At 35.4% G+C, this 13,672-nt stretch overlaps 1 protein-coding gene across 1 annotated transcript in view; it reads right to left on the reverse strand.

Moving 5' to 3' along the window:
- Positions 1–510: 510 nt before the first annotated feature.
- Positions 511–13,672, reverse strand: part of ESF1 (ESF1 nucleolar pre-rRNA processing protein homolog) — a 104,209-nt gene continuing 91,047 nt past the window's right edge. Inside the window, exons 10-13 of the mRNA XM_007946384.2 lie at positions 9,571–9,661; positions 4,568–4,644; positions 2,312–2,461; positions 511–804 (exon numbers count right to left, since the gene is read on the reverse strand). Coding sequence (XP_007944575.1) covers positions 511–804; positions 2,312–2,461; positions 4,568–4,644; positions 9,571–9,661 — 612 coding nt within the window. The remainder of the gene's footprint in view (positions 805–2,311; positions 2,462–4,567; positions 4,645–9,570; positions 9,662–13,672) is intronic.

A 13,672-nucleotide genomic window follows, 5' to 3' on the forward strand; every position in this document is an offset into this window, starting at 1 on the left:
AAATGAAATAAAACAGTTCTATACAAAATAATAAAAATATTTTGTACTTTTACTTGCAAATTTATTTCATAAACAAACTATGAAAAGCACGACTAAACTACAAAGGATAGTTCTTGGCTTCTACCCTTTATAGCTAGAAAAATAAATTATTTTAATAGATATCTAAATCTGTTTCTTGTTGCCAGAGAAATATATTGTATATACATATATTTCAAAATTGTCTATACTAGTTACACAGACTTAAGACTGGGCAGATATTACTCTATTTTTTTCTACAAAGAATTCTAAACAGTCTTTAAAAAAGCTAACCTACAGTAACTTTCTACTAGAATGATCTGAATTTCATAAAATAATCATCCACAATTAGGTCCAAAGGTTGATTATGGTGAGAAACCTTACAACGCTATTCATATTCTTGAGAGAGAGCTTTATTCCCAACAGACATAACTTCTACCATTTCTGTATACTGTCACAGAATACATTTTCAATCCAAAATGAAGCAATACCTAGTTATTTGACTTTTTGCTTTTTTCTTGCTTGAAATTGCTCTGTTTTAGTTTTTATAGATTTAATCAGCATTGACAAGGAAGGATCAATAGACTTCTTTTGTGATTCCTTTTGAATCTCACTCTCTTTTTTCTTTATTGTCTGAGTAAATTCTTGTTCTTTTTGTTCTCTTTGCCGGACTTTCTCCTCAAGGATCTTTTCCATAGCTTTTGTTTTCTTGAAATTAGGATCTGAGGGATCCAAATTAAATAAGTGGGAAGTATACATTGCCTGAAACCGTATATCCTTAACATTTACCTGCAAACCAAAAGGAAAAAAAAATTAGTAAACCATAACGCCAAGAAATAGGCCAAAATTCAGAGTCAGAGAGGTACTGATTATATGAAATACATTCATTCATTAAAAAATTATTTTTCTACAGATGTTCAAAGGAGTTTTAAGGCCCACCTCTGGATTATAACATACAAAGGACAATGTTCTTATTATGTAATGACAATCTACTTGAATGGGAACTATAGTGCATGACACTGGTAACTTAGACTAATCAACTGTAGAAACAGTTTTCAAGGCAGGGCTTCTTCATGCTTACAATGTAAAATCTGTTTCTGATGGGTATAAACACCTACCTATGACACTTCCTGCTGGAGTTTTATGCAAAGCATAAAGCAGTGTTAATCTCTGAATTCAAAGTACATTTTAAGAAATTTTAACCTTGGTGCCAAAAATGAGTAATTATTGAGGTGATCTGTAGATTAAAGACCTTAAAGACCATTATGGGAAAGACCAGGGTCTGTTCAGATAAAGGCCCCAAATATATCTTCTATCTTTCTAGAAAAATATCATGGTTCAACACTTAGGAGTGTACCTTAACTTCAGCCCAGCATTTAACTTCGAGTGTTGCCAGGTACAGGGGTGAGTGGCAAGAAAGAAAGAATAGTTTACTGCCACCAAGCACTAATATGAGTCCACCTGGAGATGGGTCAGAGTAATGACAACAGATGTGAAAAGTATTTTCATGCATGATTATTAATATGTGGAGGCAGTTGTAATAATAGAAGATTTGATTACAAACCATTTTTGCTTTTAGCTCTTCATAAGAAAATCAATTCACTGAAGAGCATAATGGAAGTGATTAACATAAACTAGAACCTGCAAAGTGGTCTCAAGGTCCTTCTACATGGTACTTAGAAGTTATATGTGTATTTCCTTCCATCCTTTTGCAAATTCAAAATGTCTTCAATGTTCTTCCATGCTAATGGTTGGAAATCATTAAGTAGTTCTTGACCACATTTGTAGGTTTTCTGTAAAGGGCTCAAACTCATGCCTAGGAACTCTGGGGCCATTAAGAGTATGTAGTCACCAAAAAATAGGGAAAAAAGTGAGAGATAGAAATAAGAAACAGAGCAATTAAAACTCATTGTAATGGCCATTTTATAGTGAACATTACCTTACATAATGCAAGCCTATTTCTCAGTTGGGCTTAATTCTGCATACTTTTCTTAGCATAAGCATCACACGGAGGGTGACTCTAACAAAAGCTACGTATTTTTGGTGTAACATGGTACCAAAAGATAAGCCACTACTTCACCTGGTGTTCAACCAAAGACACAGTGATCTGATCACCCATACTGGGGATCAGTTGGCTTTGCTAGCTGACTGAAAGATGGTAGCTTTGGCTCCAACATGGGGCCTTTCTGGGGCATCTTCAACGACAGGTTGAAATACATTCAATTTTTGCCTAGGGCACCGATTTTAGACTAAACTTCAGTTTTAAGAAGCTAATGACTTATGTTCCTGGTATTACCTCAAAATCATCCTCTAATAATTCCTTCTTTTTCATGAGCTGTTTTTTCTTCTTTTTGCTCAGATTCTGGTGCTCCACTATCATCTTGTAATTGAAGTGCTTCCTGCTGTCCTCCTCTTCCTCATCCATCATCAGCAAAGCCATTTCAGCCTGTGGAGAGCAGCAGTTCAAATATACAAGATACCATCATTGCTAATAAGTAGAATGGTGCACAGACAGGAAAGGAGAACTCAATCACTAATGCTCCAGGGTAACATCTTCATCTGCAATCTGACTGTGGATTACCAAAATTCATACAGAAACCCAGAGATCAATGCACAGTGATAAAGTAGTCTTGAGAAGCAACATCAACACTGAGAGAATGAGAGGAGTGAAAGCTTGTATTTAAAAACCAGACTACATTTCACTGAGTGTAACTAGTAAGCAGGCTGTAGAAACAAGACTATCCAAACAAGAATTTCTTGTTTTCATTTTGGTCTTTTAGAAAGACACAAAAATCTAGCAAATGTGTAATATTTTGTATTCAGCAAAATCTCAAAACAGGTATTTTCACATGGAATTTATTTACTGTTTTAATAATGACATTATTTCTATCAAGTCACACTCCTAACATTTGTTTCTGAAATCTAACATAATGACTGTTTCTTTTAGCGACCACAGGATTCAACATGAAACCTGAAGAATCAAGTACACCATCATGTCTAGTGGAAAAAACAGTATACTCCCAGGCCTTTGTGAATCTTCCCATATTATTACTTCAGACTGTTTAATTTCCTTTCTCTTCCATCACTGGCACATACAGTTGGCTTCTAGAACCAGTTTCCTGTTATTGTGAAAATAACTTTTTGAGCATTTAGTATATGCAATGAGTGGGGAAAAAAAAAAGATTCAGGAGTCAGTTGGCCAGTCAGACTCACACCCAAGTAGTAACATATCAGTCAGCCTTAGGGCACTGTCGACTCCAACTCTTGCCCTAGCAAAAACACCACTCTGTAACCAATGGGATCTTAAAAGCTTGCAAGCAGCCATCTAGATACAATGATGGGTCTCTCCTGATCCAGAGCAAAGAAGAATGAAGAAAATCAGATTCATGGAAATAATTAGTCCTAGTGACTGGTATACCATGCGATCCGCAGCCTATATGACTATGAGACCAGAAGAACTAGATGGTGCCTGGCTACTACTGCCAACCACTCAAAGGTGGATCTATGTAGGAGATCCTGGATAGAAAGGGAGAACAATGTGGAACAAAACTCAAAATCATTTGCGGGGGGGTGAGGTGGGGAAGAAGGGACCAGGTTTGCTGGTCTGATAGAGCCTGGTGGAACCACTGAGACTATGATCCTTAGCTCCCCGTCAGGTCTGGAACTGAACCCACACCTGTGGCTTCCAGCCAAACAAAAGACAGGCATATGAGGTGAACATTTACCTGAGGTAGATATACTCCTTGGAAAGAACAATCATGGGAGAAAGAAGGGCTGTTTATGCACAGGGGGATAGCTCAGGGGGCAGGAGTGCATGGAGGGATGGACATAAGGAAGAGGTAATTATCGGGAGGAAGTGGGAGGGGAGCTGTTGCACTGTGGTAAATTGTAGTCAATATCATGAGATAGTGTATGTGAACTGCTGTGTGGAAAGTGAATTTGTTTTGTAAATTTTCACCCAAATCATAATTAAAATAAACAAAACAAACAAACAAATCAAACTGCATCATGGACATTTGGGGTCACTAAAGTACAAGGCCTATTGCATTTCTAAGAAATACTTTAATTCTGTACATACTTATGTTATTTGCAATCATAAAGAGAGAAATTAGCATTTAACAAGTTGTAAAGGTGAAGTCTGTATTACAAGATAGATTCAAATTGAATTAAAATTCATGGCAATACTCTATTAGAGGTTTTAATAATATGTTGCCAAAAGCATGTGCTTCATAATAGATTTTTAAAATAAATTGTTAAAATCAGTTATTTTTTAGTCAAGGATCCTACAAATTCATGTGAAAAACAATTTCAATTATACATATCAATTACCCACTGTTGTTGTTGTTGTTAATGTGCCGTCGAGTCGGACCCGACTCATAGCGACCCCTCCTTGGGTTTTGAGGTGGTATCACTATGGAAGTAGATTGCCCAGTCTTCCTTCTGAGGAATGGCTGGTGGATTTGAACCGCCAGCTTTCTGGTTAGCAGTCAAGTGCCTTAGACACTATGCTACCAGAGCTCCCAATAAGCATGTAATAATGATCACATTTTACCTTTTGTCTTTCTATTTCAGTTTCTTCCTCTGGAGATGTGCCACCTTTTGCAGATTCCACTGATTTTTTCTTTATACCTGGCACAATGCACCGACATAAGAAGGTTAAAAATGATAGGACTATAAGCAACAATCTGTCTACACTTGTAACAAAAATAAAAGGTATCTAGAAATAATCTTAAATAAATATATAGAACCTGAAGGGGGAACAAAAAAAGTTACTGAGAGAAGACTATAGGCATGAATGCAACAAATACAATGCTTCTGAATGAGAAGACCGAATATCATAAAGAAGGAAATTTTTCTGAAAGTAATGTATTATTTACCTCATCCATGATGTGAAAAAGAAAAATTGTAGATCATGTCAATAGATGTAAAATCATCATTTGATAAAAGTCAACATCTATTCATGATAAAACATGTTTAATGAAATTTCAAGTAAAATTCCATTTAATAAAATCTTGACAAAGTTTAATGAGATGGATTTGATATACCAGTATACTAATGATATAGTATACTAAAATATGCCACAAAGTGAAAATAATCAATTACTATACTATATACTACTAAGAACAATGAAAAGAGTATAGTTTAATATATAAATAAAATGTAGCATCATTCATTAGTGGAAAAAACAGGGTAAATTATTTAATTCTTGATTTTAAAAAAATCAATCTTACCTTATATATATAGGAAAATAAACTGCAGATGGATTAAAAAGTTAAACATTAAAAATAAACAAAACAAACCAATGAGAAAACATAGGGGAATACCTACTCTTGGAATAGAAGATACATTTTCTTAGCATAAGAATAATAGAAGAAATCTCAAAGAAAATATAAACCTTAAATATACATACTCCTAGAACTCTATATAAGGAGCTCTGGTAGCATAGTGCCTAAGGCACTTGACTGCTAACCAGAAGGCTGGCGGTTCAAACCCACCAGCCACTCCTCGGAAGGAAGGTTGGGCAATCCTACTTCCGTAGTGATACTGCCTCGGAAACCCAAGGAGGGGTCGCTAGGAGTCGGGGCTGACTCGATGGCAAATAACAACAACAACAACAACAACAGAACTCTATATATTAAAAAAAAAAAATTATAGGCAAAATGAATAGCTTATCTTTGCAAGAACAATATGGCCATCACTACATGTAAGTAAAAGTTTAATAAAACCTTTTCTCCTGTAAGAACAAATTTGATACTGGGTTAACTTTCTATTACCAGGCACAACTGCTTACAGTAAAGTAGCTCCTGACTGAAAAACTGAATGCACTGAGAACTCTCTAAGTATCTCTAAGTTTAGGCTTCCCTGAATATGGTGACTCTTGTAAGTGGTGTATGTCCTTTGCAGAGAGCTGGAAGCTATACTTAGAGGCTGTTTTTCCCCTTCTTGCCATTTACTTTTGAGCTTCTTTGCTGGTTCCTTCGTATTTTCCTGATCTCTAAGTATTAGAGGGCCTCAGGGCTCAGCTCTCAGATCTCTGTGAACTCTCAAGGTTCTTTCATTCAACTCCATGTCTTTAAACGTCTTTATTGTTGACTTTTTATTTTTATTTCTAGTCTTAACACCTTCTCAACTTTAGACTTGTGCTCCAACTGCCTACTTGAGATCTCTTTTGCCCCAAAAATAACACTACAAAAATCTATTTCCAAGAACTTTTAGAAATCCTTCCTTCAGCATTATAAATAAATTAATTGTTTAAGCATGGACCAAACAACAGCTCCTTTAGGAATAAAGCAGATGTGGGTAGTATGTTGCAAAAAAAGTCATTGCAATTATCAACACTGACTCTCACTGACTCAAGGGCTTTTGGAAACACAAGATGTTAGATGCCATACTCTTATCCTGAATGAGAGGAAATAATGTACAGTGTTTAAGAGAATCTCTACCTCTCTGCTTGATTAATCCAAAGAATATAAAAGCAATTCCTAAGAGCTCATGCCTTTAAAAAATCCTTCTCTTTACAGATTCTGCCCATTTTACCTTTCATAGTAAAACTTCCTGAAAAATCATCTATATTCTTCATCTCTGCTTCCTTAAATTTCACTCAAACTTTAAACCACATTAATCTAATGAAACTCTGGATGCAAGATCACCCAATGAGCTCTCCCACCCCACCAAATCTCCCAGACACTTCTCAATAAGCCTAGGAGAACCTGACTCAGTCAGTCACACCTCTCCTTCTGTACATATTTCTTCTCTCTTGGATCACGTGACACTAGGCTAGTGTTTTTCCTTCTATTTCAGTGGCTGTTTCTTCTCAGATTTTTAAAGCTTTTCCATACCTTCAAGTACCTTCTCCAGTACTACAGATAATAGTACAACGCTTGTAGGCTTTACCCTAGCTCAGGATCCTATCCTGTATCCTCTTCTCTAATGAATGCTTTCTACCTAGTACTGAAAACTCAGTCTCATGATGTGAAATACTAATTATGTGATCTGACTCCTCAGTTTATATGTGCCCTCTGACCTGATGTGTTATACATAAACATCAACCCAATATCTCTACTTGGACATCTAATTGACATCTCAGAGCAATTATTTTCAAAATGGACCTACTGACTCTTCCCTTATCTAAACCTAATTTACTGTTCCTGCACATCTCCCCAACTTAGTAAATGGAAATGTATTCACTTAGAGATTCAAATCAAACGCTAGGAATCATGCTAAATTTCTTCCTTATCCAAATACATCAGCAAGTCTACCTCCAAAATAAATCTAGAATCCTAATCACTTTTCTCTTTTCAGTTGTTATTGGCATGCTGTCTAAAGTACCATCATCTTACATGTAGACCACTGCAAAAACCCCATCTTTCAGCTCTTATGAATGTCTTTTTAAAATCTTTTCTCCTCATAGGAACTGGAGGAATGTGTTAAAATATGTATCAGATTATCACATCCCTGCTTAAAGATCCTTCAGTGTCTCCCACTGCTTGTAGAATAAAATCAAATCTGTGGTCATGACAAGGCCATGCATGGTTGGTTTCTGCCTATTTTTCTAGCCTTAATGCATACTAAACTCCCTCTCTGACCATGCTATAGTCACACTGGTGTCTTTAATTTTTTCAACAAGTTCTTTCTCCCTTATTGACTTTCTATCCACTTTTCTCTCCGTTGTCAACACTCTTCCATCAACTCCTTATGCTTAACTCCTCGTTCTACATGTCTCACCTCGGAAGCTTTCTTTGCCTAGCCTATCTGAATATATTTCCATATCCCCTTCTTCCTCCAGTTATATTCTCTGTATTGCTCTATTTCTTCCCTTCAAAGCATGTACCATAGTCTGATAAAATTCTTATGTATTTACCTGTATAGCATCTGCCATCTGTAATTGCACATAAACTCCTTAATTTAAACTTGCTTAATACTGCTGTATCTCTAGCTTAGCGGAATGCCCAGAACCTGGTATACATTCAAACATATTAATAGAATGAATAAACAAACTGGCAAGATACCATTTTTTGTTCATAATTTTTTAATGTACACAATTCTCAGGCTTTTCTTATTCCTTTCCAAACAATAGCTTAAGCTCAACTATAAGCATTTACTTCTAGGAAGCATTCTCAAATCAAATGTATACTGAAAGCAAGTTAATTTTACATATCTCTCTTCTCTCAGAACTTCTGATACTAACTTTGCACAAAGCTTGGACACATTTAAATGTACATAGTCCAATACACAGGCTACCCTAACCCCGCAAACTTACTTCTAATTCTACTCTGAGTTCTACAATCTTACCAGATTTCACATGCCAAATGGAGGACTTTGGAATGAGAACAAGGAAACTTTAATGTTTTGCATTTCTCCATGATAAACTTGGTTTCCTGAAATCAGAGGATAAGGCTAAAATCCATCATCTTCTAGAAATGACCGCTCAGGTATGATAAACAGCAGAATATGCAAAGTTTCCATTTCCCTTTCCAATTCTCAAGAATCTTACATCCTACAATAGACTTTATTCATCTTGATCTCTTTTTCATCAATAAAATGTCAGTGCTCTAAGGCTGTAACAACCAGGAAACAATTTTCAGCAATTTTGACTTTCCTGTTGAGAACTATTCTGGCCCAGTAGTCATGAAGGACAAGAAGCAGAGAAACTTTATAAAACCTTTCTCTTACAATGCCAGCTTGAAATTGTTCCAGGTGCAAGCCTTTTGGGGTTCATGTGTGTGGTATAAAGATCAGGGGAAGGCAAAATGCCTGAGAACAAATGGAAAATACTTACGGTATTCTCTTCATAGACTTGTGCAAGTATGGGTTGGACCTTACCACACATTTACACATATCAAAAAGGTAAGAATGAAAGCACTGAGAACAGAATGGGGTAAATGGTGCATAAGCAATGGAAACAAAGCTTCATGGATATAAAATATCGGTTAGTTTTGAGATTCAAGGAAAAAAGGAAATAAGAGAAAAGGTGATTTTTAGCTATAATGAAGAAGATAATTACAAAAGGCATAAATGGCACATAGATGCTTTTGTGTATTTAGGCAGAAAAAGGTTTATAATAACATACCATGTATAAATTTTAAAAAATTAATTTATATACACATCCACAACAAACAAACAGTTTCATTTCACATTTTCAATTCTTCATAACTTATACAAAGAGAAACCTAGAGGGGATGTTTTATAAAAAAGTGTATCAGCAAAAGCAAACAAGATGAGTATTTCTTCTATTTACTCTCATTGTCTCATAGAGTAAATCTGGTTTTCCTATAAGGATATTTCCCAGAACGGAATCCCAGCAAATTTTTAAATTAACCATGTTACCCAGAGCCTCCTATAAAGAAATGACTCCTGTATATATAGGGACATGCTGCTGACTCTTCCCTATCTGATCAACAATTACTCCCCACAGGATAGAACTGCTTATAAGCCAATAAGGGAACAATACAAATTTTAGGTATTTTTAAAGAAGGACTAGCTTATATTGTTTCTACCAATGTCAACTTTTTTCTTTACATTCCAATTGAAAATTACAAATACAGGCTGACTTACCAATTTTTTTAACTTCCTCAGCAAAGTATGGGTCACTCATATCCACATCGGAGGGCAGTTCATCATCTTCACTGGTCTCTTTAGCAAGAGCCTTAAAGTTGAATATGAAAAATAAACAAAGTTTCATGATTATAAGGATTGTAATAGACAAAAACTGACTCATAGAGACCCTACAGGACAGAGTAGAATTGCTTCATAGAGTTTCCAAGGCTGTAAATCTTTCCAGAAGCAGAATGCCACATTTTTTTCCTGCGGAGTGGCTGGTAGATTCTAATCTCCAACCTTTTATCTTTTGGTTAGCAGCTGAGCGCTTTATCCACTGAGCCACAAGATCTTGAAGGATTTTATGCATGTAAAAAAGTAAAACATATACATTTCTTTAAAATCAAGTAGTTCAATCTAAAATTACACCATTTTTTCAATGGTTTATAAAATAACTACCAGCAAAGTCACTGTTTTGTTTGTTCAACAAGTATTTATGAAACAATAAATACAGGAAATCATGTAGGGATTTTGGAAGAAAATGAAATTATCAGACCCATGGTTTTTGCCCTAAAAATTATTGTACTCTTTTAAAGGAAATGAGGCATATGGACATGTATGCTAGTAATAATTCAAGACAGCAAGTACTTGAAGAGACATACAGTGAAAAAGACATTCAAAGGAAGAGATTACTTTTAGATGTGTGATCAGTGAAAAGAAGTGGCCTTATCTCACACAAAATACAGAAATGGCCAATTACCAAGAGCTTGAAGTACTGTATTGTGAGTTACCTTTTAAATTGTTATTTAAAACTATTTATTTGCTGGTTAATCAAAAAGGCTTTTAATTTGAAAAATTTCAAACATATAATAGTATTAAGGATAAGATAACAAACCTTTGTTTCTATGATCCAATTTTAACAGTAATTTTGTTTATCTATACCCACTTTCAAAATCTGTTGGATTATTTTAAGCAAATCTATTTGTAAAATGTCCTCTAATCAAATTTAAACACACTGTCTACAAATCATTATAATCAAATTAAAAAACCAAGCCTGTAAAACTAATAGAACACATACATGTGAACTAAGAAGTGAAAAACTGAATTGAGACTTATTTGCAGCAATATAAATTATGTCAAAACTATAATAATTAAAAGTTGAGAATGGATATTGTTAAATAGAATGCTACATGCCAAGAAGACCAAGTAAGCCCTAAAGGATACTCATTTTGATATTAATAAGCCTTTTAAAACAAGCGCTTATCAGAATTTTCCACCAGACTATTTTAATGGATTTAGCAGTAACATGATGTTTTTAAAGGAGCTCTGGCAGTACAGTGGTTAAGGCATGTGGCTGCTAATGAAAAAGTCAGTGGTTTGAATTCACCAGCTGCTCCATGGGATAGATGACACAGTCTGCTTCCGTAAAGATTTATAGCCCTGGAAACCCCAAGAGGTCACTGTGAGTTGGAACTGACTCAATGGCAGTGATTTTGGTTTGGTTTCAATAATGTTTTTTAACATCATTGGTTTCAATGATGTTTATGACTATCTTCTCACACATATAATTAGCTGCTTAAAAACTATACCCCACCAAAACCAAACCCACTGCCATCAAGTCGATTCTGACTCACAGACAGATAAAGCAGAACTGCCCCATAGAGTTTTGAAGGCCGCAGATCTTTACAGAAGCAGATTGCCAAAACTTTTTCCTATGGAAGGGCTAGTGGGTTCCAGATACCACCTTGTGTTTAGCACTTGAGGGCTTTAACCACTGTGCTACCAGGACTCCTTTATAGACTCGGGTTATATCAAAATACTAAATATCATGGCACATAAACATGTAGTCCTTTATTCAGCAATAATCTCTCAATATTAAAATTGAAGGCAAAAAGAGGGCAAAAATATTTTTAACTTGAAGGGAATTCTTGAAACTCCTACTATATACACAGAATTTGTGGAGCTTAGAAGGGAATTCCTGGAGTCACCAAGTCTAGTACAGAACACTAAGTCTAGAACATGCTGGCCAACCAACACATGTATTTTGAATATGAAAAAATGAGTCCAGTTTTTCCCCTATGAAGAGGAAGAGTGAAAGCACAAGATGCCCCAAGTGCCTAGCAAATGAAATTCTGCAAAAGAGCTGGGAGATGGCAGAAGTAAGTGACTACTTTTGTTGAACCCATAAAGACCCATCTCAAAAGTCTTCTGATAAACTGTTGGCTTAATCACTTGTGAAATTACTACATTTAAAAGATATTTGATGGTCTCAATTTCACAAGAAGTTCTAGGGAAGAAAGACAGAAAAACTGAATATAATAGAAGTACAAAAATTATTCCATTGCATCATCCAATTCTGTAGCCCTCTATCTTTACAATCACTAAAAAACATGGCTGTACCAAAAGCATTACAAATTACAGAGTATAAAGAGAAACAATATGGTACAGTAGAAAGAACACTGGACAGAAAGCACATAGATTATGGTCCCAGCTTGATCACTAACAGTCTGTGTAATCTCAGATGAATCATTTAATTTTCCACAACTATGAAATAATAGGGTTGGACTAGAACTAATTATTTTAAACCTTCTCAAGTTCATAAATTTCTTACTACCAGTGAGAATATCTTAAGGCATGACTCTATTAGCAGAATGCTGCGATTTCAGTGACAAGATAAATAGTATTTTTAGTGATAAAACCCTTAAGTTGTCTCTCCTATTACTGGGGACACTAACTCTGGAAAAGATGTTATTCTCCGAATATGGTAGTAAAATTAGATTTTCTACAGATATGGTATTAGCACAGAGGAAATATTCTTCTGGGGAAAAAGAGAATTTAATTGCAAATTTTTATACCAGTGGTCACAAATTTTTCAATTAAATAAAAACTGTTGTTGTTGTTATGTGCTGTCGAGTCGGCCCCGACTCAGCGACCCCTCCTTGGGTTTCCGAGGCAGTATCACTACGGAAGTAGATTGCCCCATCTTCCTTCTGCGGAGTGACTGGTGGATTTGAACCGCCAGCCTTCTGGTTAGCAGTCAAGTGCCTTAGGCACTATGCTACCAGAGCTCCTAAATAAAAACTAGGTGTATAAAACTTGGTAAGGGTAAAATATGTTGAAGTGGACAACACAGAAACTAGTCACATAAAATTGTACTTAATAATCCAATATTATAACATTTTACAATTTACTAAGGCTAAAATGAAAGTCCACATTTGTCTGTCAGTTTGTTTGTACTGTGGTTTCAAATACCAGCAGGGTCACCCATAGTGGACAGGTTTCATTGGCACTTCCAGACTAAGATGGACTAGAAAGGAGGACCTGGTAAACTACTTCTGAAAAATTGGCCAGTTAAAGCTTTATGAATAGCAGCGGAACATTGTCTGACACAGTGCCAGAGGATGAGCCCCTCAAGTTGCAAGCCACTCAAAATGTCACTGGGGAAGAACTGCCTCCTCAGAGTTGACCTTAAAGTCATGGATAGAGTCAAGCTTACTTTAAGACCTTCATTTGCTGATGTAGCACAACTCAAAATGAGAAGAAACAACTGCAAACATCCATTAATAACAAGAACATGGAATGTATGAAGAAGGAATCTAGGGAAATTAGAAACTGTAAAAAAAAAAAAAAAAAAAAGACATGGAACATATACAGATTGATATATCCTAGGTATTAGTGATCTGAAATACACTGGTATTGGTCATTTTGAATGAGAAATGTACAGTCTACTATGCTGGGAATGACAAATAGAAGAGGAATAGCACCACATTCATGATTAAAATGAACATTTCAAGATCTATCCTGAAGTACAACACTGTCAGTAGCAGAGTAATATACATATACCTGTAAGGAATGGCAGTTAATATGACCATTATTCAAATTTACATATCAACAACTAATGCCAAAGACAAATAAATTATGATTTTTAGCAACTTCTACAATCTGATATTTATCAAACATGTAATCAAAATGAATTAATAATTACTGGTAATTGGAATGTGAAAGATAGAGACAAAGAAACAGCAGGAAAATAGGGCCTTAGTGACAGAAACTACACTAGAGATCACGCGATAGAATTCTGCAACTTATTCACTGCAAATATCCTTTTTCAACAGCATAA

This window comes from Orycteropus afer, unplaced genomic scaffold (genome assembly GCF_000298275.1).
Source record: "Orycteropus afer afer isolate SDZICR_OR568_19922 unplaced genomic scaffold, OryAfe1.0 scaffold00158, whole genome shotgun sequence".
NCBI classification, from domain to species: domain Eukaryota; kingdom Metazoa; phylum Chordata; class Mammalia; order Tubulidentata; family Orycteropodidae; genus Orycteropus; species Orycteropus afer.